We start from the raw sequence: 22,930 nt of genomic DNA, 5'->3' as shown, positions 1-22,930 counted from the left end.
TAATTGAGAGTGGACTGAAACTGTTCATAGTGTATAAATGTACTCGAGAAATAAATCTTTGAGGAAAATTTCACAGCTCTATGATATGTATCTTCATTTTCCTGAATTGGTTTTCTTCTCGCTCATATGAAACTTGCTAGATTTAATGAAAGTTGGAAATATAGATTATTTTATTATTCTCTGCAGTTAACCTTCTCTAGTTGTTTTTGTCCTTTTTCAGTATGCCTTTAACATGAATGCATGTTCACTGAAGTTCCTATGAACAGATAAGAGGTTGACCTAATTTGTTTTGCAGTAATATTTGGTTTTTGCAAAATATGTTCTGTATTTGTTTGGAATGGTTAACCTTAGCTGTGCCCCAGTTCACAACTGAATGAGTCTTGAGTGAGTAGGAATGTAGGAATTACTGTGTTTTCTAGGTAGAAATACCAGTTCTCCAGTTACACCACTGCAGCAACTCTACAGCAATCTGTGTTGTCAGACCAGATGGGAAACAAAAAGAGAAAAAAAAAATTTGTTTGTTCTTGTTAACTGCTTACATAGCAAGATCAAGCTGTCTGTTTGCTGACCAACTCTCTCTAAACCTTTAAATCGAAGGCTAAATACTCCCTGGTTATTATTTGAAATGACTGAACTATTGTAGTGATCTACAAGAACTGGATATTATTGGCAGCGGTGACTGGCTGCCAGTGACAGTGTTGCTGTGCACGTCTGCGGTGTTTCACTGCTTTATTGGTACACTTGGTATCTCGCTGCATCTGGCCTTCTCAGCAGAAATTTTCAAGTGCTGTCCTTGTTAGCCAGTTTGAATTGTAGGGGAGCAAGACGTCTTTTCCTTCTTTGCCTCTGTCTGCATGGGAAACAGCTCTTTTGATGGATTGGTGACTCACATACTCTGAGTTCTAGGTTTGGGGTTTTTTTTCTACAGACTCACACAGGGAAATTCTTTTCTGAGTGCATATCTGACAAACCTTTTCGTCCTGTTCCTTCCATTTGCTCCTTTTTTTTTCTCCCTCCCAAAATGATGACATAGAGATCTATGTCTCTGAAGAATGGCTTTTTTCTGAACTTCAAATTCTTTTTGCTCCCCAGACCAGGACGGCATAAAGAAGGAGTGGTTCTGGGGAGTGAATGGGTACCACTCAGCTGTGGGTCTAATTTTAGTTTTTGAGCTTTAACATTGAACTCTTCAGATAGGAGTTGTAGATTTTATGTTGGGTTTATTATTTTTTTCCTCTTCAAAGTCTGTCTAGCAAAGTTTACCTGAGAGGAAAACAAAAGCTTTTCCTGGTGATATTTTTGGTTCCAGAATGTATTACTGAAAAATAATCCAAAGTGGAAACTAGACTACAGACCAAAGTCAGCTTGTCAACAGAGACATATCTAAAGTAACTAAAATTTCATAGATGTGAGAAACAGAAGTTGAAATTGTCTCTTTTGTTTTTTAGCCAATCTTGCCAAGTGTTTTAGGTTGTAATATGGTAGGAGAATGAGCATCTTGTTCACAGATGTGAGGCTGAATGTTACAGGAACAAGTTTGGGTTTGAAATTCTGATCTTGTCTGGAATTACTGTCTCTTTCTACGGTGATTTTTGATGGCAGTAGTATTAGAATAACTCTTAAATTTGCAGATATTCCAGCGTATTTCTGTAACTCTTAATTAACTTCATGATTAATGCTTTCCTAAATGCAGAAACTCTGCTCTGTTAATGTAATTTTATACCTGCTTGGATAAATGGATGCAGGTTTTCTGTGGCCTCACGTACTGCTTTTTACCAGGGTGTATTTTCTGCCTGTGATGTGATAGATTTATATTTATGTTGCTGCAGAAACAACAGTTACACTGGTTTAAGTGGCAGAATTCACAACTTCAGCTGAAATTTTATGTCATGACAAAACTTCAGAAAGAAAATTCTGTCAAAGGGAAAATGTGTGTTATCTTTGAGGGGGTACGTGTCATGTGAGCACACTCAAGGTGATCTCTTCTGCTGATAGAATGAGCTGGGACAGACTTAGAATAGTCCTTTTTTTTTTTTTTTTTAAATTGGTTTTTGCTAATTCTACTGTTTTCTTTAAAGCTAACCAGGAATATGCTTTTGACAAAATGGGTGTGTCAGGTGAGGGAGGGACTTTTGAAAAATCCTTGTTAGAAAACAAAAATGACCAAACAGTTTTGATGGGAAATTTTTAAAAGCTTGTTTTGGTCAAATAGCACAACTTAAGGTGTGAAGTCTGAAGTTCTTGGTCCTGGTTTTGGCTGTGATAGAGTTTCTTCCTAGTGGCTGGTGCAGTGCTGAGTTTTGGATTTAATATGAGAACTACATTGATAACACACTGATGGTTCTTTGGTGCCAAGCAGTGCTTACTCTGAATCAAGGACTCCTCGGTTTCCTGTGCTCTGACAGTGACCAGGTGTGCAAGAAGCTGGGAGGAACTGGCCAAAGGGATATTCCATACCATAGAACATCCTGTCCAGCATATAAACTGGGGGGAATGGGCTGGGAGCCCCCGATGGCTGCTCAGGGACAGGCTGGGCATCAGTCAGTGGGTGGTGAGCAATGGTATTGTGCATCATTTGTTTCTCTTGGGCTTTATTCCACTCTTTTTTAGTTGTGTTTTTGTTTGTTTATCTAGTTTTGTTTATGTTTGTTTTGGTGGTTGGTTGGTTGTTTTTGTTTGTTGTCTCCCTTTCGTTACAGTTGTTACCATCATCATTATTTTATTTTATTTTAATTATTATGCTGTTCTCATCTCAATCCAAGGGTTTTACCCTTTTTCCTGATTAGCCTCTCCATCCCCCTGGGAGAGGTGATGGTGAGTGAGTGGCTGTGTGGTGTTAGCTGCTGGCTGGGGTTAAACCATGACGATCTTTCCTAAGACTGTTCTTTTTCTTCTGATTTGGAACAGGGAGATGTTTGAAATCATGGGAAAAAAATTTTGAAACACAAGTTGCTTCCAAGTCCACTTTTTGTCTTTGTACAACAAGTGACCTATTTTTTTTTTCTTAACCTCTGAACATCCAGCAACTCATGTCATCATCATTTATCTAAGGGTTTTAGAGGTTTAATGTTTGGTCGGTTTTTTTGTTTGTTTTTACACCAATCAAAATAATGTATTGTGAGAGCTCTTTACAATATAATGAGCTTAGAGCAATGGACGTTGTTGCTTGCCTGTATTACATTCTGTTAGAACTTGGCAGCCATTACAACTGAGGCTTTATTTAACACATCCCCATTTCTAGTGGAGTTCATTTTAAAGGGTTTCTTATTAGTATTGGATGGTTTGTCAGTCAGTGACAGAAGATGCTGTGGAGCTGCAGTGGCTGCCCCTCACAGTCGATCCGTTGTGACATGATGTGGTTTTCAAAGTTTGTTTTGCTTTTGTTTTAACAGCATTTGAAATTTAGATTGTTTTCTTAGATAATCTAAATGCTGCACTTTTTAGTTCCCTGAGTTTGTGTGTAAGAGCTTTGGAGGTAGAATTATTCAGCTTAATTTGAACGTGCTAACCCTCGGTTAACTTTCAGTATTAAGAGAAGTTGTCTGGGATTCTGGTTTTAGAGTAATTAGGAAAGTGAAAACAAGTGAAAATTTCCTTCTTGTCCTACATGTTTGGTTGTTGTTGATGACTGGAGAAGGTTTGACAGTTTTGAGAATGTCATTTGGAATCAGGTATTTATTGTCACTTTACATGGGTATTTTTGTGACAGAGTGAAAACCTGTCAGTCAGTCCCTGCCCACCCCTGTCCTGATCTACTTGGAAAAGGAATCCAGCAAAAAAACAGGAGACAGCTTAATTTCAAAGTTTTAATTAAATTTACGGGCTTGGCAAAATAGAAAATCTGAAAAATTCCAAGACATTTTAAAATATTCTCATATGAATTATTTAAGCTGTGTGCCCTGATATTTCTTGTAACTTTTTGTATATAATCTGCGTAACTCCCAATTTTGTTTGTACAATACCATCCCTTTAAACTCCCATCTTTTATTGGCATGAAATGCTGAATGCTTGGATCCTGAGGTAGCTGCTTGGGTGATAGTTTTGATTGTTCATTCTAAATATTTGTAGTCTTCTGGCAAACCTTTCAGCATGTTTTGAGCAGCATTGTGAAATGCTGGTGGTGTGTGGGGGTGCCCCACGTAGTGGGAAGACGCTTCCTGTGCGAGGGGAAGGATGTGCTGCCCTTGGGGTTTCTAGAGCTGTTGCAAGAGCTCTGTAAAAAGTGTCAGCATTTACATAACTTGAAAAGTCAGACTGAGGGCTAGACAGTGGCAACAGCAGCCCTGCAAGCTGAGGTTTATTGAGCCATATCTCAGTTTTGATCTGTCCTGACTTTTTGAGCTGAATTAATTTTATGTCCTCGTGCCTTGACAGGTGTGAATGTGGCTGAATGTGTGCACATAAGCAGTTTGTGGTAGTGCCTAGGACATGATAACACAAATAAAACCTCACATGAGGATTGTGTGTGTGTGAGTGGGGTTGGTTTTTTTGTTCCTGTATATTTGCATGGTTTTCATGCTGTACTTCCATGTTGAGTTGAGGTGTAAAACTTGCACAACTCAAAAACTTTTATAGGTTACACAGGGACAATATGAAAAAAGTCCTGTAAAACTTTATTTAAATTAAAGTGCAGTTCAAGTACAGATTTTTCTGTTTCTTTGGTCAAGATGCACTTTTTTTCCAATTGGCCCCCTAATAATTGGAGTTGGGAGCCTTTTCTTAAGTCTGAACCTCATCAGGGGGTTGATCGTGCTGCAGGTGATTTTCCTTTGAATGGCTTCTTGTGGATAAAACCTTGCTGGGTCATCCCCACCTTGGCCTTGAACACTTCAACTGTGCTTCTCTAATATTGTGTCTGTTACTGGTGCTCACAAACTCAGCCTGGGGCGAATCATGTTCCTGGGATGGGCAGGTGGTGTATGGTAAAACCAGCATATTTCGTTTAGGAACTGCTGTTAGTCTTAGGTGACAGGATGTGGAAATGGATCCTTTTCTTTTGTTGACTTTTAGGTGCTGTTGTGGACTAGCATTTGTTTCTGTTTTAAAAAGGAAAGTGCCCTTCATTGTTTTGCACCATCCATCTTATCTGATGGCAAACTCCAAAATTAAATTACCTTTTAGTATTTGGGAGTAAGAGGAATACGGTCTTTTGTTTGTATGATTTCTTGTGGTGAATTATATTAAAATGAGTAGAAAAGTTACATTATTGGTGCTAATCTCCAAACACACAGCCCTCAGATTCCACAGATAAATTCGTAGAGGTTAATGAAGGCTGTAAATGATTTTTTTAAAAACTGAGGTATTGGACAATTATTTCAATTTACATTGAGGAAATGAATCTAAAATGTTTTAAGGACTCTTTTAATCAGTGATTTTTTAGTTTCAGAGGCACAGAAATAGTGCTAAAGTAAATGGACATAGCGTCTGAATTTTGTTAGTGTTTGATTTCTAAAGCTTACAGAGTATTTGCAGGTTAGTGCTGATCATGTTAATGTTTATGTAGTATCGAGTACATTGGGGCCTTTTGGCTGAGCTCTTGGATGCTACATTAGTGCAAATAAGAACGAAGGTTTGTTCAGTGCACACCCTTGGACCACTTTCATGTCATTAATCTGCCCTCTCCCCCATTTTACAGTATCACTGTGGAAAAACTGCTAGCAAATTGACCTTTATATAGCAAAAATAGAAGCTGTCCTGTTTGGATTTGAGTTTAACTCAGTTGATTCATTCAGTCGTTTGTGGCCACACAGGAAGCCCCATTCATACTATCACAAAGCCTAATGGCTGTTTGTACAGTGGGATTGATCTGATTACTCTTCTCTCTCTTGTGCTATTTCCAGTCTGCTGCCAATTCACAGAAAGGGAGGAGAATGGCTGCAAAGGAGAAGTTGGAGGCAGTATTAAACGTGGCCCTGAGGGTCCCGAGCATCATGCTGTTGGATGTCTTGTACAGATGGGATGTCAGCTCATTCTTCCAGCAGATCCAAAGAAGTAGCCTGCACAACAACCCTCTCTTCCAGTACAAGTACTTGGCCCTTAATATGCATTATGTGGGTAAGTATACATCTGTTAAAGAGAAAACACCACTGTACTAAATACCCTTTTCCTTAATAAAAGAATTTTAAGAATTTGGTAATAGCGTGCTAATGTACTGATAACAATGAATAACGTGCTAATATATTCATTACAGTTCTGCCTAAGGAACAGTTTATGTTAGCAATAAAGAAATCCTGTCCAGGGTTTTCTACTGAACTCTGCTATTTAGCCTTGACATGTAAATAGAGTAAATCTGGTGTTTGGAAACACAGCTGAGGCCCTGAAAGAATAGCACGGTGACTTTGGCCTGTGTCTGACTGATGAGGAAGCTGCTGTGACATGCTGTGCAGACAAGAAGTATTATAACATTACTGGCATTAAACAAGGGACTAGGGAAAAAGGTGGCCTGGTTTGGACTAACCACAGCACCAGACATTTAGCTTTCATCTGCTGCACAGATCTGTCATTTCAGTTTTCAACCTTATGAGCCATCTGTGTGGTGTGAGTGGATTCGAGTAGGTAACAAGTCCTTGTGTTGCAGATAAATGGATGAAATTATTAACTCAGCTCAGGCAGCTGAGGTTTGAACCTTGGCCTGAAAGTCTAGCTCTGGAATGCTAAATGTGTGTTTTTAGGAGATGAAAGGATTGATGTTCTGGGACCTGCTCTCCAGGTGAGAATGTGATTCATCTGCACATGGGGTTAATTAGAGATTGGATTCAGGCTGTTGAGGTTGATAGTCAGTGAGCATTTGCTTGAACACTACCTGGCTTGGAGAGAAATGGATAGCATATAATCTTCCCACTCTACAGTGTTTCTTCCTTGTAGATGAGTTTGGAGGATAAAGGTGCACTGCAGTCAGCTAAAGGAAACACACTCTAGTTAAGTAGTTAGAGAACTGTGGGTTTTTGAAGTAGCGTGTCCTGATTTCAGTCCTGACTGCACAAGTGTTGTGCATGTGACTTCTCTTTTTTTTAATCTATTAAATGTCTGCAAATTATTTACTGCATTGAAAATATGTGCAGCTTTCTTTGTTATGACTGCACTATACTTGTGCTGGGATTACAATGTACTTGCAGTGCTAAAAGTTGGTGTCACAGTTCTGTGCCCTTTCCCTGTGTCTGTGGGAGAGGACCTCTTTGGTGCTGGAATGCGACACAGGACCAGGTGACATGTAACTACAGCTGGCTTTCCCATGCACCTGTATAAGCACATGTACCTTTGAGGAATCAGTTTCTCAGATCAGATTCTAACACAGAACCAGCAGTTGTGCAGTAGGTTTTCAGGATGTCAGTGGGTAATTTCCAGCTGTCACGTAGCCCATCTTTATAGTCATTTGATAATCTTGCCCTCACTGAAGTATGTTGAAAGTGCTACAGAGAGGGTGAGTATTGTTACCAAAGTATTTCTTACCTAAATGCTATTTTAGTACTAAATAAGGATTCTTATTTTACTTCTCGTACAGGGAATGCTTTTGTGCTGGTGCACAATCACTCAGCAGTTCTTTCACTTTTGCTTTTATGATACTGAGTATCTGTACTTTTCTACCTGGTAGTTGCTGAACAAGAAGAGCTTCTAAATTGTCAAAAGAGTTGCCTGTTTTAAAAGATTTTCAGACAGCTTTTAGTGACAAAACTTTGCTGGTACTTTTCAGATAAAATTGATTTGTTTCAATCCCTTGGTTGGTGGTTTTGTTTTTTTTTTATAAGCTTTGTCAGGGTAAGTCAGGGCTAAATCAATTTGCATGCCTACATGACATTTTATATAAATGTAGTTGCTTCAGTTTACAGTATAACATTAATTAAAATGACATATCAAAATATATAAATTGGATTTGTAAGGAAAACAAAGTACTTTTCCACTAGTTTGGGGAATTAAGCTTCTTTGAAGATACGTTGGGGAAAATTAACTGCCAGTGTATAATTTAAATAACAATTTGCTGTCAATGTGTTTCAGCATGCTAATCTGTTTTATTTAGGAAAAAATCCTCTGTTCATATTTGCAGTTAGGAAACACAGTATCAGCAAAAGCTGTGGCAGCTTTGCAATATCAAACAATCACTGAATTTCCCATATAGGCAGTGTAAGATACTGTCTCATAGAAGTCCTTCCAGCAGCTGAGGAAATTGGGTGCATCTATCTCAAGCAGATGCACAAGGAACAATTTGATTAGAGAGCTATAAAAATTAATAAACTCTACCAATCTTGATATAGTGAACCTTTTCCTGGAACTAAGGAGGCAGAGTTGGAAGCTTGCTCAGAACTGGGGGTTACAGGAGTATCTTTTCCGTTTTAATGCATTAAATGAAGTGATGTATTTTACAGTGCTATTCACATTCCAGTTAACACTACTGGGAGTATAATAAAAGCCTGCAGGATGCAATTTGTTCTTTGAAACAACTTTTCCCTTTCATATCTTTCCATGAAACAGCCCTTATCTGCTTTAGTGGAGGAAAATATTCAGTCCTGATAACTGCTCAACAGCAAGTTCAGCTGCATGAAATGTAACTAAAGATGCATAAAGCAAAGCAATGCAAACAGAAGAGATAAAGTTCTGGTTAGAATTGGTGAATGTAAGAAGATAATTTGCAAAGTAATTTTGTTTATGAACGTTGTCAGATGTCACTGTGGTTACTGTTTAGGCAGGTGTGAAAGGCCTGTGTTAGTCTTCAGTGTGCACTGCTGTATAAAGTTTGTGTTCTGTTGTTTTATTTTATAATACTGTTTTCCTGCATATGAATTACCTTATAGAATTACCATGAAAATTGTTTTTCACTTGTGAAAACTTTTTTAGGTTTAAGTCTGTTTAAAAAGACAAATATCAAACTTATTTAAACAATTTTGGAATGTCTCTGGCAGAAAAATTTTTGTTCTACGTACATGGAAATTTGTGCTTGTTGGTCACAGGGTTGCCTCAAGCTTAAAACTTGGTTGATCAAACCCAGACCTGGAAATATTTTTGGTACATCTTATGGAAGACTTGCCAGATGATATATTGAAAACTTAATTTAAAATTACTAGAGATGCTTTGAATGAAATTGCTTTTAGTTTGCTATTTCTCCTGGCTATCTGTAAAAACTGGCAAGTATTGGTTAAAGTGGGATTGCAGCCAAAATTTACGTGCACATACAGGTGCTATACAATCAGAAATTATATTTAAAATAGGAAAAATTCTTTTGCCCTCTGAAAGGAGTGACATGGAAGGTTTGGTTCTATAACCTGGCCTGTTTAAATACACTAAAATATGTACATGCACATATGTTTTTCTCTTTTCTTCTAAGACTATTGAAAAAACCCTGAATTATTTGCCTTATTTTCAAATATTATCTGTGAGCATTCTGTAGTTCTTCCTGGAGTGTTCAGGAGTGTCTGGTCAACGACACTGCAGTCCCAGGACTCTCTCCCAAATACTCCAAGTCATCCTATTTAGTTGTTTTGGTAACCCATCCAGGCAGGCTGAGGAGTAGAGTGTGATAACGTGTGCAGTTGGGCGGTGTAACCAGATATAATTCTGACAGTTGATATTCTGTCTGTTACCTCATACACAGATAGGGGGGAAAGAAGCTTAAAAAGCAAACCAATTTTTTTGACCACAACTGTTGTAGGTATAATGTGGTTTCACTAGGATTTCGTTGAAATAATTTTGTATAAATTTAAAGTAGCCTGTTGTTCATGAAAGATCTGTGCTAACAAAAATGGCTTTTATCTCAAACCTCTGTGTAGGGTAGACTGACACTGCTTCTGTGTTTTCTTCTGTGCTGTAGAGTAGCTCTGAGAAAACAGATACTTCTTTTTTTATTCCTTTGATGAAGAAAGTGGAAACAGTTGAAACCACATAATTTCCTCCTGTGAAGGGCAAAGTGATACTGTTTGTGCTAACTGGTAAATACTCTGAGCTGGATGGAAAAAGAAGAGTCATGAGCTTAACCTGTAATTAGTCAGACTTGGAATTTATGTCACTGTCATGCTAGGGACACAGAACTGCACTAAATACAGGGTTTTTCTTACTTAAGAGTAAAAATAGAGAAGTTTTCTATCCCAAACTGTATTTGTCGTGGCAAAAAAAAAACTCTCAGGGAAAAAACAGGTAAGGAAACTATTTAAATATTTGGAATAGGTGGAAGGTGTGTCATCTGTCACAACCCTGTTTGTAATCAGTTTCTTGAACTGTGTGGTTAATACCTTAATCTGTTGGTCACATCACTTGCTAGGTGTGAGCTCCTTGTTCTGAATGCTGCCTTTACCAAGGGGCTTGAGGGAGGAGAAACCTCCTGAACTTCCTGCCCTGGGTGTTTGCTGACTGCACACTTTGGTCTGCTCGCTGTTCTTTAAGCTCTTGTGCTTTAAGTAGAAGATCTTTTGTTTGCATTGCTTTCTTGTGTTCCCTTCGAAGAGGAAAGATATGGTACCTTGGTACAAACACAGTAAGAGGTGCCAAGTGAAGCTTCAGTGTGAGAAGAAAGAAGCTGGTTCATTACAGAAACAAATTTCCTAAAACGTGAGAAGAGGATATGAGTAAATGTGTAAATGCAGTTAATGCATACAAAGATGAGGTGCTGCTCAGGTTCAGCATTTCTGGGCTTGCTGTCCCATGTCTTCTGTCTCTCTCCTGCCAACACCATTTAGATAAATGGGTAGTAGAACTATTTTCTGAGTGTTACTATTTTATTTTAAACTGTAGCTATTTTGAACCAAATGCAGTTTTATGACGTGGACTTGGTCTTCATTTCTTAAAATAATTACTTATGTCCTCTCATTTTCTTTTTGGATAAAATGCAGTTCATGCTGCAGTTGGTGGACACAGAAGGAGGCAGAGTGTGCTGTGCTCAAAATCCAACACATCCTTTTTTCATTTTCCAACTCGAGGCTGCCGATTCCTGTACTGTTCCCTTAGTGCTGTAGGCTTTTCCTAAGCATGTGTATACTTTCAGGTAACTTTTCTATATAAAGCTGGTATTTCTTTTTGGCAACCCACATTACTTCTTATTTAAAATAAAAGGAAGCCACTAGCAGTCTTCTCAAAAGGAGATGCTTAAAATTTTTGGCTCTGAGTACCAGCCTCATGACAGCATGGCAGTTTGTCCTAGTGATTTAGAATACATTGTGGCTTTTTATATTTTTATGGTTCCACTTCTGTGTTCTTTTCCACTTCTCTGGAAGATCTCCGTGCTTGCCGTTAGTCCCAGAGCTCTAATCATTAGCTATGTTGTCTTATAGAAACAGCCTCTGAATCATATGGCAGAACTAGAACCAAAAGTCTATTTTACTTGGTCAGACAATACTGCAAATCTCTGTAAGGAACTCAGTTCTTGGATTATTTATACTTAGAGTGCCCAATCTGTTATGCATTTAAAAATTCAAGAAACAGCTGTTTTTGGCAGTACCCCTGTAATGAGTAAATTGTTTTGTTGGCATTATTTTCACTGAGATGTGCAGATGTTGATAACAGGATTTCTGATCTCTGTTTACAGTTGTACTGTGCCATGACTGAGTAAATACTAATTTCCTTGTGTGCTTTCTCAGTTTAGAACTAATTTTCCATCATTTTCTGAAGGGCAAAGTATTTGCCACATTAGTTTCAAGTAGAGCACTTATTGCAGTGAATAACATTTGTTCAGGAGCTTTGGCTGAGTGGGAGGGTGAGGAAGAGGTGTGCCTTGGCACTGTCAAGTGAAAACATCGCTCCCCAAAAATGCAACACGTCATAAAGCCTGCAACACGTGTGGCTGCCTGGAACAGGCTCTCAGGTAGCAGTAGTGACACAGGCTGGGTGAAAGCTGCCCTTGGTGGTGGCACTTCTGGTGCTTTGGTGGCTGCTCAAGCCCAAGGGGGTTTTGTGTCGTGCTCTCTCAATGGCTTGGCTTCTGGGTTGATTTGAGGGGCAGATTTTGCATGAGCCAAGTGTTGGAGTCACCTCTGATGCAGGAGGGGTGTCTCTGTGTGGTGGCAGAGGGTCCGTAGGACGTTGCCTTCTGTAACAGAGCAGATGAACGACTCTCCCTCTCAGAAGAACAGCACAGCTGTCCCAGTCAATTCAGAAGACCCCCGTCTGAGTTACCCTTCAAATGATGATTAATACAAATTGAGGGTGTACAAGAGCTTTTTGTCTCCCATTTTATGTGATTTAAAAATAAGTGGCTGTTGGGGTTCCTTCTGGGCTTGAACTTGGGTCTGCAGGGAAGGGGCCACAGAATCTTCCTGGTAACTTGTGCATCATGTATTTAACTACCCCAAGGTCTAAAGTGTACCTTTTAAACATCATCCACTCTTGAGACAGATGATGTGGACATTGACAGTTTATTAAATCTCTGTGTAAATTGTAGTGTAACCAGTTTGGTGATTGATTATCCTGAGAATTAGACACACTGAAAATAAAGGTGCCGGCTGTTGTTATAATACTTCTGCCAGCTCCACACTTTCAGAAGTGTCGTGGTGCTTTCATGTTGTGGCCAATCTGAATAAACTGAAATGGGGAGAGTGAAGGATTTGGCCAAAATGAAGTGACTAACTCAGCAGTGCACTGATCCTGTGTTGAGCCAGGAGGGATGGATGTTGTGGTGCTGTCTGTGGCTCAAGATTTGCTGCTTCACAGCAGCATGACTGTGCAAGTCATGATAAGATGGACCCTTTATCCTCACAGGATATGAGCAAGTGGGAAGTTAGGGCCCCCCAAATTCTTTTCCAGTAGAATCCAATTAATTGTGCTCTTACTTTCTGGCACTGCAAGAGTTGGTGTGGTTTTATTAAGAAATGTTATAAAGTCTTTGATGTGCAAAGTTCTCATTTTTAGACTAAACGTGCAGGAAACTTTTGAGTAATCATGTGAAGTGGACGCAAGGGATCTGTAATCATGCAAATGAGCACTAAAGTGTTTAATAAAGAGGATGAGTTGCGACTTTGATCATGCTCCAGAAGCCTCTGCTGTGTGCAGTCGATAAACCTCAGACTCCTGAGTCGGCAGAGAGGTAATTTAGGTGAGAGAAGCTGGGAAACACCTTGGTGGTGCACAAATGGAGGGAGACTGCTGAAAGGCAATGTGTGAGCTGCTGCTCACAGTAACAATGAACACTGCACAGCCAGAGGTTTTCATTGAGCTGAATCAACAAGTCGTAAATGAGGTTGTGAGCCAGTTAATGCATGCATTCTTGTCCAGCAAGGTTTAACTTTGCTTTTCTGCTTAGTATTATTTTCACAGTTTATTTTCTCTGGTGGGGCCTAAATCTGCACCATCTTTCACAAGAGGCAGTAGAAGTTCTCTGTTTCCTCGTGCTTTTGAATAGGAACTGAGTGGGAGATCTGTGTATTTTTAAGGTTGGCTGAGTATGTCTTCTGTAGTGCTCCTTAGAGCTGGAAGCCTAAAGGTGTAAGTCTCTTTCTTGCTGGCCTGGCACCAGGGCACTATGAATGTATTCAGGAAAGAGATTATTCTGTCTTGTCTTTTTTCTTTTTTTAACATGTGTTAAACCCATTTCTTTACTGAGGCAGGAATTGTGCTTCTCTGAGCTTGCTGCTTACCCTGAAGCAGAGATGTACTCGGTGAGTTAAAAGAGACAATACACCAAGTCCCAAGGGCAAAAATAGCACAGCCTAAATCGAGGGAGCAGAGTGCTCACTGCAGACACAGAGCTCAGAAAGCTTTGGATGGAAGTGAGCTTTAGTTACTTTTAACCCATGTCTAAAGGCTGCCCAGCAAAATGACTGTTTCTCAATCTGTAAATCCTTGTGTGTGGGGACTCTCTCCAAAGGGATATACGTTCTCAGCATCAGGATTTCTTCTGACAGAGGAGGTGGATGAGAAAACTGCTGTGAGAAATTTCATTTCCTTTTCCTTTTTTTTTTTTAAAGTGGAATCTTGTTTACGCCATACACTAATTACATCATTTGTCTGGGTGAGAACAAAGGGAATAGAATATTACTGAATTTGAGCTTGTCTTCCTTTTCTTCTGCAATGAGATGGTTTGGTAGTGAATTATTTGCCTTTTTTTTGGCAGAGGCGTTGTCGATAAAAATGAGGTTGGTACCACTTTGGGAATAGGGCCTCTGCAGTAAAAATGCAAATATTGCAGTATGAAGTGTGTTGAAATCTCCCTCTTATCAAGTCACAAGAGGGAATTGTAAATAAGAGTGAATGGGGACTACTGCAAATGTCTATTGCTCTCCCCCTCTTCAAAATCTAACAATTAGACCAAGTGGCTGCTTCAAAGGGAACATTTAAATTCCGGCCCAAACTTGTGAGTGGTGGAGTTCATTGCTCAGGCTTCTGCAGTAACCTTGGTTGTCTTGTGCTGCTTCCCTGCACAGTGTTATGAGCATCTGTGCTGTCTGGAAGCTGGTTAGAAGGCACAGTGACTGTTGTCTTCTCATCTTCTGATTTGTATTTAGACTTTATTTTTGTTTTTTTTTTTTTTTTTTTTTTTTTTTTTTTTTACTCCTTCAGTCTATCCTGAAGGATCCTAACTATTTTGGTTAAAGTTGTGATCATGTAGAGAAGAATGAACTTCAGTGACCTCTAAAATCCTTTCATCTAACTTGTCTGTGTTAGAGTGCAGTTACTGCCCTCTAAAATGTCTTACAGAAATGATCCTGCCATCACTCAGATACATCATCATGTGGCCAAGAAGCAGACTTTCATGTGATAGAATAAGGTAAAGAAAATGGCAGAGCTTAAATAGAGATACAGTAAACAGGTGTTCTAAGACTATTTATAGAATAATTGAAGAATAAAAGACTGCATAATAAACTCCACTTAGTTCTTCACCTGAAGGTGAGTCATGGGCTACAGTGAGAAGGAGAGGTTTAGAGAGATTTGACTCACGTGCTGGAATGATAAATGGCTGTGGGTTGTTTCGCAGGGAGAATTGTCCCTCAGTAAGGAATCAAGGGAAGGAAGTGAATGCAGCAGAGATGAGGTGGAAGAATGTCAGGGGATGGTGTGAGAGGTGCTGGATCCAGCTCATGAGGCTGTGGTGTGGTGCAGGCTTGTTAAATGTCTTCATGGAGACTGCTGAGGAGTTCCTGCTCTTGTCATTTGTGTATTTGGTAGATGAAAAGTGCTGAACAAAGAACGGGAATTCCATAAAATACAGGTGTTTGCTAAGAAAATGGATGATGTAGAACATCTGCTCTGTATAAAACAGTTGCTAGAAGGAAATCTGTAGTGCTGTATTTCAAGCCCCCTTAAAAAAGCTTAAAATAAAAATTATACAACCATAGAATGGTTTGGGTTGGGAGGGACCTTTAAAGGTCCAACCCCCTTGCAATGAGAGCAGGGACATCTGCAGCTGATCAGCTTGCTCAGAACCCCTCTAGCTTGACCTTGAATATTTCTAGGCGTGGGACATCCACAACCTTTCTGGTCAACTTGTTCCAGTGTTTCACCACACTCAGTTCTTTCTTGTATCTCATCTAAATCAACCCTTTTTTAGTTTAGAACCAATACTCCTGGTCTTATCATTACTGGTTCTATTATAAAGTCTGTCCCCATCTTTCTTATAATCCCCCTTTAAATGCTGAAAGGCTACAGTGAGGCCTTCCCAGAGTCTTCTGTTCTCCAGGCTGAACAGCCCCAGCTGTCTCAGCCTGTCTCCAAAGGAGAGGTGCTCCAGCCCTCTGGTCAAAGTGATACTGTACAGAAACTAGTGACTTGTATGATAATTCATTGTAATAAAAGAAACTATCAATTATTTCAGCTTTTGAAAAGACACATCCTCAGACAAATGTGCAACTTGTCATATCCACTTCATGAAGGTACTCGAAAAGTTATCTTTAATGTTAAGTACATAAATTATATATTGGTATTTAAAAAAGGTAAGTAAATAGGCTTTGTCTGTCTTATCATCACTCCTGTCATCTGTCTTACCTGAATTGATCTCTTCTTGGCATCCTGTGGGCCTGATGCCTTTTCTAGGAGCATCTTGCGAGATACTTTTTTGAAGACCAAACTGTTGGTAGAATTTTACAGAGGTGGCTTATTGAACATGGCAGGTACTAAGCAGCCTTCAAGTACTTCTGCATAAATACTGACTCTGACATAGTATCTTTTTCAAATATTCGAACATGCTGTGTTCCCAAGCTGCTTTATAGTAGCTGGTTATGTCACTGCTCATGAGTGCTTAATCTAGAGTTGCATTATTTAAAAAGCTCAGGGTATAAATTAATTCAGGAAAAAAGACTGTGCCTCATGTTGCTGCATAGATGGATGAAACTGTAAATGTAACATGACTAGTGTAGCTGTAAGGGTCAGGGTGAGTTCTTCTATAGCATTCTGTTCTTAGCTTCAGGGGAGTTCTTGGCTGTTGCTGGGTTGTTTTCCTAAATGGATTTCAGTGCCAGGCACTTGAGCTGACCTTCAGACGCAGCATGAGGGCACTGCATTGTGATGGAGAGCTCGGAAATAAAGATTAGTAAAGGCACCATGTGCTGGGGTTTTGACCTGCAACCTATCTGGGGAAGAGTGTGGACATGTGCCATCCAGTTAGGAAGTGGACTTCAAAGTACTGCTTTGAGTATCCAAATGAGAGCAGGCATGATAAAAAATCAGTGTTCTGCTTGTTGGAGAGTCTGCTGAGCAGCCATGGTCAGAGTAAAGCTGTATCCACATCGTGTGTTTTTCCACAGTCTCACTAAATGCTAACAAGAAGTGCAGGAACTGCTGGTATAAATGCCTACAAATCCTAGCCTGTGCCAGTTCTTGTCCTTGATTTATGCAGCAGTGATGTATGAGGTACAGGCCGTGTGTCCCTATCTCAAATTATGGACATGCAAAGAGTCTGCAAGCCACAGAGTGGAAGAATTAAAATGTGTCATGCTAATCAGCATGGAAAAGTGTTCTGTGTGTCCTGTGTTTGAAAGTTGCTTTCACTTGGAAGAAGATGGAGACCTAGGCCTGTTTTCTCTTTGTTGTACAGGTTATGTTCATTGTCATGTTAAAATACTGTGGGTCAAGTCCCCTTCTTGACATGTAGATGTGATCTTACAGAAGCTGGTAAAGCTGTTTCTGGTCATGGAGAAAGAAGGAAAAAGGGGAAGGTATTTTGTGTGCTTTGAGTTTTGATGAGAGGAAAATGTAGGTAAGTGAAATTTAAGCCAAATGAAAACAAAGGTGTTAGAGATCTGAATAGTTTTGAGCGTTAGTTCATATTTTAAGAAAATTGGGGTTAGATAGTATTTTTTGAAATATCAACGTCTGCTTTTTGTTGCAGGTTACATCTTAAGTGTTGTGCTGCTAACTTTACCAAGGCAACACCTGGTTCAGCTTTACCTGTACTTTTTGACTGCACTGCTGCTTTATGCTGGGCACCAAATTTCCAGGTAAGAATAAATGGATTCATTTTGTTAGCTTGGTTTGGGAATTAGAAAATTAACTGTTATTTTGTTAGTATCTTCTATAAATGGTTTTGTGGAGGCTGTTTTTCTATGTCCAATGCCTAAATATATCTTGTTGTTCTTTGTGTTGGAAAAGTTTGTGGAACTAAATATGCAGTCAAGTAGTTCTTTTAAGTCATTGAAAATACACCAGGAATTTTGAGTATAATGTCCACTAATTTGAGGAAAGAAAGCACTTACCACAAGACTAAATGTGGCCTCTGATGCAATAATCTGAGTTTCTCAATGGCTCAGCTAACATGCTTTCAGCACTGGGGAGTTTTACAAAGCAGACAGGATGTTACTTGTAGTTCCCTGGCACCTGGAGAGCAAATAGGGATCTGGAAGATGGTAAAAGCAGAGTAATAGTGGGATTTATTCTTAAATTTGTCTTTGTGCAATATATTTTAACAGACAGGTGTTTGGGATCTAAAATGCAGAGCGAGAGGCTGGGGAACTCTGCATCAAACAAGACAAAGTGAACCACCTTTCTTTGGCCACAGCTAGATCTGTTGAAAGCCAGTGTAAACTCTCACGATGTCTAGTTGGAACCAAAGCAAGTGCCATCACATTAAAGGCTTTACTGGGGAAGTTTTGAAAATATAGTCTTGAGCCTGACTTAGTTTGGTGCCTGCCGACGGGAAACATTTAAAAATGTGCTTTCAATTGATTTAAGGGAAGTGATAGTTTTGTTATTTCTACATCAAAATTATTGTTCCAAAGCATTTGTTGGAATGTCTCTTGCTTCGTATGTTGCAGTTCAGGGGACTGTTAATGAAGGTTTTGTGGCAACTTGACTTGTCACTGTTGTGGCTGTCAGAGTTACAGTTAATGGTTTCCTGAAACGATGAGTGTCCAAGAGAGGAATTATGGCCTCTTATTGCCTCAGTAGGAAGGAAAGAGGGATTTTTATCATCCTCAGGGGAGTCCTGAGTTATTATAGATGGAGTTTGTGGCTGTTTCTTATAGGGTTGAAGGCTTACTTATTAGAAAAAGCAAACTAAACATTATTTGAGAACTTGTGTTGAAATAAAAATGAAGCTAGTAACAAATGCCCGTCAGACACAGGGCTTTGGTCCACAATATTTACAGCCAGAGAGGTATATTATATGCCACTCTGGATCTTTAAATGTTTTATAAGAAAGGGAAATGATATGCATTTGGTTGATACTTGAAGGGATAGATAGCACTGTGTTTGCTTTTAATATCCTTTTTGTTTGTGTTTCTATGTAATAGGAATTCTCACCTCTGTTGCTTTGTGAGGTTTGGGACTTCACAGGCATCATTGTAACATGTTTGATAACTATTGCTTGGACTGTTCGGTGTGTTCATAGTAAGCTTTCTCTATTTGGTGCTTCTGGAGTGAGTTAATAAAGACTTTAATTAAATCTTGCATCAACTGGCACAAAAAATATATTTAATTAATAGTCCAGCAGTATTCCCGTGGTATTTTGCAAAGCAAAGGTAGTTGCTAACACTTTTGAGTGAGCTTACCCATTCCCTAGACATCAGGCCGATTTGGTTTGGAAGGAAGCACAGTGCCAGGGATTCTCTGCAGCAGCCTTTGTATAATCAGAGAATCATATGTGGGGAATGGCACTTGCAATAGCTTTACAAAAGAATTTTTGAATCCCGTTAGTTTTCGTATTGAAAATAGTAAAATGTAACAGACAAATCTGTTGGTGGAGCCCGTCCTTTTATTGCCAAAACTATCCAATTCCAACTGGTGTTTCTATTTAGCAGCCTGATCATAACAAACATGCAGTAGTTACATGTGCAAACTGTTCCTTCATGTTTTTTGTTGGCAGTTCTGCTTAGAGCTGAAAACTTGCAGAGACTTGCTTGCATGCACTACCAGTTGGGATGCTATTTAAGACCGATGAAGAGGTCTCATACTGAGGCCAGTTTGGTTAGTGCAAATTATAGAACAAGACCAGAATCAGCTGGCACTTGTGACTCTGCAGTGTCCTGGAAATTCTGAGCTGTTGAAAGAATTCTCAGTGCTTTTTTTCCACCCCAGAAATAGCTTGCAGTTCATCTGCAAGTCTGGGAATAAGATCATCTGAATTTTATAGTTAAACTCTAACTTCAGACTTCCAGGTCTACGTGACCTTGACAAGTGACTTCATTTCTTAAATGTTTGTTTCCTTGCCTGCAGAACTGAGAATTACCTTGATGTGTAAAGATGGATTAGCTAGTATTTGTAAATACTTGGAGCATCAGAGATGATGCTAGGTTTGTATGTAGCATGTTAACCTGGCAATTTGGGTGGAAATAACATACCATCTGTTTATGGAAGAAAGAGATGTCAGCTTTAAAAAACCAAAATCCTTGTTAGAGAAATTTCTTTGCCCCAGGTTTCTCACAGCAGAGTCTCCAATTCCAGGAAAAATTAGTTTAATAATTCAGTGACACAGCAACAGGAACAGCTTGAGCTGGGTGCCTCCAGCCAGGGACCCAGAACACCCAAATCCCTGGGCCTTTATACCCTTACAGTCTATCCACCCCTTCTTCACACACTCTTCATGTGCTTTGCACACACCTCTTGACCCAGTGGTGGGTTTTGGTTTGGGTCTTTTTGTTCCCTGTAGGACTCTATCTCCAGGTGGGTGTTAGCTGCTTTTATCTGGCTGGGTTGCAGGTTCTGCTGGTAGTTGTGACTTCCTTATCTTGCAGTTCCCAGTGGTCTCAGGGCGTCCCTTCGTGTAAGTGAGCAGAAATTCAAGATAAGTTTGACTTTTGTAGGTGGGAGTTTGCAGCTTGTGGCCTAAGACTCCAGCAACTTTAGCTAACTCATGCTAAGCCAAACTGCTCATCCAAAAGAATACAGTTGAAAGAATTCAACCAACTAATCCTAATTTACAACAGTCCTCCCATTGCTTTTATTAAGCATTCCTGCTAAGATGTCAAAAGGAACTTATGAAGTCTTTCAGGGCCTTTAACTATGACCCTTAGTCTCACATATGTTGTTACAAGCAACAGGCACAATATAGTCGGAGCAAACCAGGTCACTACTAGATGGAGCATCTGATTATAGATTCCTGTTGCTTGCTGTTGGTGACTGCCCAAAGAGAGTTTCCCAGCATTGTTCTCCCTTCTTCTTCCCTCTTTTCATGACACGATGCATCTCTTCTGCATCACAATGAATGGTGATTAGAGTTTTTTGTCCATTGTTTCATACACTTTCTAATAGTTGATACAGGTCATTGTGCTTAGGAGCTTCCTCACCAATGAAGGATTCATTCCAATGGGGCAAGTAATAAATCTTCAGCTTATGTATAATTGCACTGTAACCATTGATAGAAAATAATAGGAGCTGAATAATTAAAATTGCATCCTACTGTGTTATTAGAGTTGGAAATAATTGAGTGATTATTTGTCCCTGAAGTGCTGTTATTTACAAACATAAGACTGCAGAGTTCTTACACGAGCAAATCCTTTTCCAACATATACAAGTACAGTTTCAGGGGTTTCTTCAAAATGTATTTCAAGTGACAGACATTTTGTTCCATGTCAAAACAAATGTCTTGGGCTTTGATGGTTTCGCTTTCACAAATAACTCCCTGTTGTTCTCCTACAACACACTCATCAACACTGACAGTCTGCCATTTGATACTGTTTTGTTGGGCCCATATTCTCTGTTCTAGAGGATAGAGTGCAGTTCTATTGTGATTCAATCCTAATGCAGGGATTGGGTGTGTGGTATAATATGGATGTGTTGCATATTGTTGAGACAAAAGCTGTGGCCTAATTACTGCTGCAGTTATATGGGAAATTGGCTGGATACCACCACAATTGGAATTCTCTTTCCAAATCAGTTGCATTTTCCCAGATTTTCTTTTTTAAATTTCAATAGGAGAGATACCCCATTCCCCTTCTCTTACAGTTTTGGCTACTGTAGATTGTGTCTGCAGTTGTGCCTGGATGCAATTAAGAGCCAGTGCTGATTTCAGAAATTTGTGGGATCAGGTGGAGATGTAGCTAAGCATGTTGTGTTGGGCAGTGAGACAGTGTTTGGTATCAAGTTAATTATTTTTCACAGGTCACATTAACATATATTCTGTTTGCTTGAAATCTGGTGTCCAACTACACACAACAGCTGGAATTGAACATTAAGCAGCAGTTAGTAGCACTGGGGCAATGAACTTTGGTCTTGCTGGGTTTCTCTGTTAAAGCTGGATCATGAGCTCTATCTGATTCACAACAAAAAACGAGAGCTCCTTCATGGGGTTTTATAGAGGTTTGGTCACCCAGCCCATAAAAATCTACACAAACTTCCTCCCATTTAATATTGTTAACTTCATACCACACTGGGTCATACATTGATTTTATACTTAGCCATGCAGCTGTGGTCATCTGGGTTAACAGCACCAAGAGTAGGGAGCTGTCCCACTTCATCCCTTCAGAGTATCAGTTCTTCCTAGTGCCATCATTCATTAGCTGGATGGTTACTCACCACTCGTTTGACATGAGAGTTGTGTATCTAATTTTCTTTCCCTAAATCAGTAATGCATTTGTCCAGGGCTTTTATCCTCTAAGCGTTGTCGTAAATAAGTGAATCTTAATTGATTGAAAGTTCCATGTAGTGGCCAAATTTCCTGGGGCCCCCACCAGCTGTCCTAGTAATATATGGCCATTCCTCCTGGCACAAGGCCAGTGTGTGCCTTTCAGATAATTGAGCTGTACCATAAATCTTTTCCCAGTTTTGCTGTACTTCAGCCAAGGGCATCCCCTTTTCTATACTGAGAAAGAAGAAAGAAAAAACAATAAAAAATACTTTTAGGGAGACCTTCCTGTTGAATCACAAGGTTCAGAAAGAATCCCCTTGCTTTCTGAACTCCTTCTCAGAGAGGAGTGTAGGTGCAGCTGAATCCTGTCTTAGTCTCAGACTTGGCCAACAGTTTTTATCTAAAGGATTATATTTCCCAGTGCTAAGAGGGACTTGAGCCTCCTTCAAATGTGGAACTTAAACCCCCTTTCTATATGCAGCCTTCTGCTGATCAGGCAGCACACCCATAAGTGAGCTGCAACAGCAGGGGTCTCAAACCCCCTGCAGTACTTTCTCCAAATCTGCTTAAGGAATTTTAACACTTACCCTTCAATGCCTCCTGCTCCAAAGGTCCCAGGTGAACTCACCCGATGCCAGCAGTTGGATATTTGGAGATGAGAGGATGTGAAGGTGGTGGCCTAAAGTCCCAAAATTTATTTGCCCCAGGTTTCCCACAGCAGAGTCTCCAGACTCTAATTCCAGAAAAATTAGTTTAATAATTCAGTGACACAGCAATAGGAACAGCTTGAGCTGGGTGCCTCCAGCCAGGGACCCAGAACACCCAAATCCCTGGGCCTTTATACCCTTACAGTCTATCCACCCCTTCTTCACACACTCTTCATGTGCTTTGCACACACCTCTTGACCCAGTGGTGGGTTTTGGTTTGGGTCTTTTTGTTCCCTGTAGGACTCTATCTCCAGGTGGGTGTTAGCTGCTTTTATCTGGCTGGGTTGCAGGTTCTGCTGGTAGTTGTGACTTCCTT

General features: G+C 39.8%; 1 protein-coding gene across 2 annotated transcripts in view; it reads left to right on the top strand.

Annotated features, from left to right (window-relative positions):
• The window catches only part of RNF145 (ring finger protein 145), a 48,127-nt gene that overhangs the window by 3,377 nt on the left and 21,820 nt on the right, over positions 1 to 22,930 (top strand). For both annotated transcript variants that reach the window (XM_017828183.1, XM_017828184.1), the window contains exons 2-3: positions 5,841 to 6,054; positions 17,237 to 17,345. In XM_017828183.1, coding sequence (XP_017683672.1) covers positions 5,871 to 6,054; positions 17,237 to 17,345 — 293 coding nt within the window. In that variant the 5' untranslated portion in view covers positions 5,841 to 5,870. The remainder of the gene's footprint in view (positions 1 to 5,840; positions 6,055 to 17,236; positions 17,346 to 22,930) is intronic.

This window comes from Lepidothrix coronata, unplaced genomic scaffold (assembly GCF_001604755.1).
Source record: "Lepidothrix coronata isolate B3197 unplaced genomic scaffold, Lepidothrix_coronata-1.0 Scaffold146, whole genome shotgun sequence".
NCBI lineage: Eukaryota > Metazoa > Chordata > Aves > Passeriformes > Pipridae > Lepidothrix > Lepidothrix coronata.
Note: the sequence above shows the minus strand (reverse complement) of the source record. Positions and strands in the feature narration are given on the sequence as shown.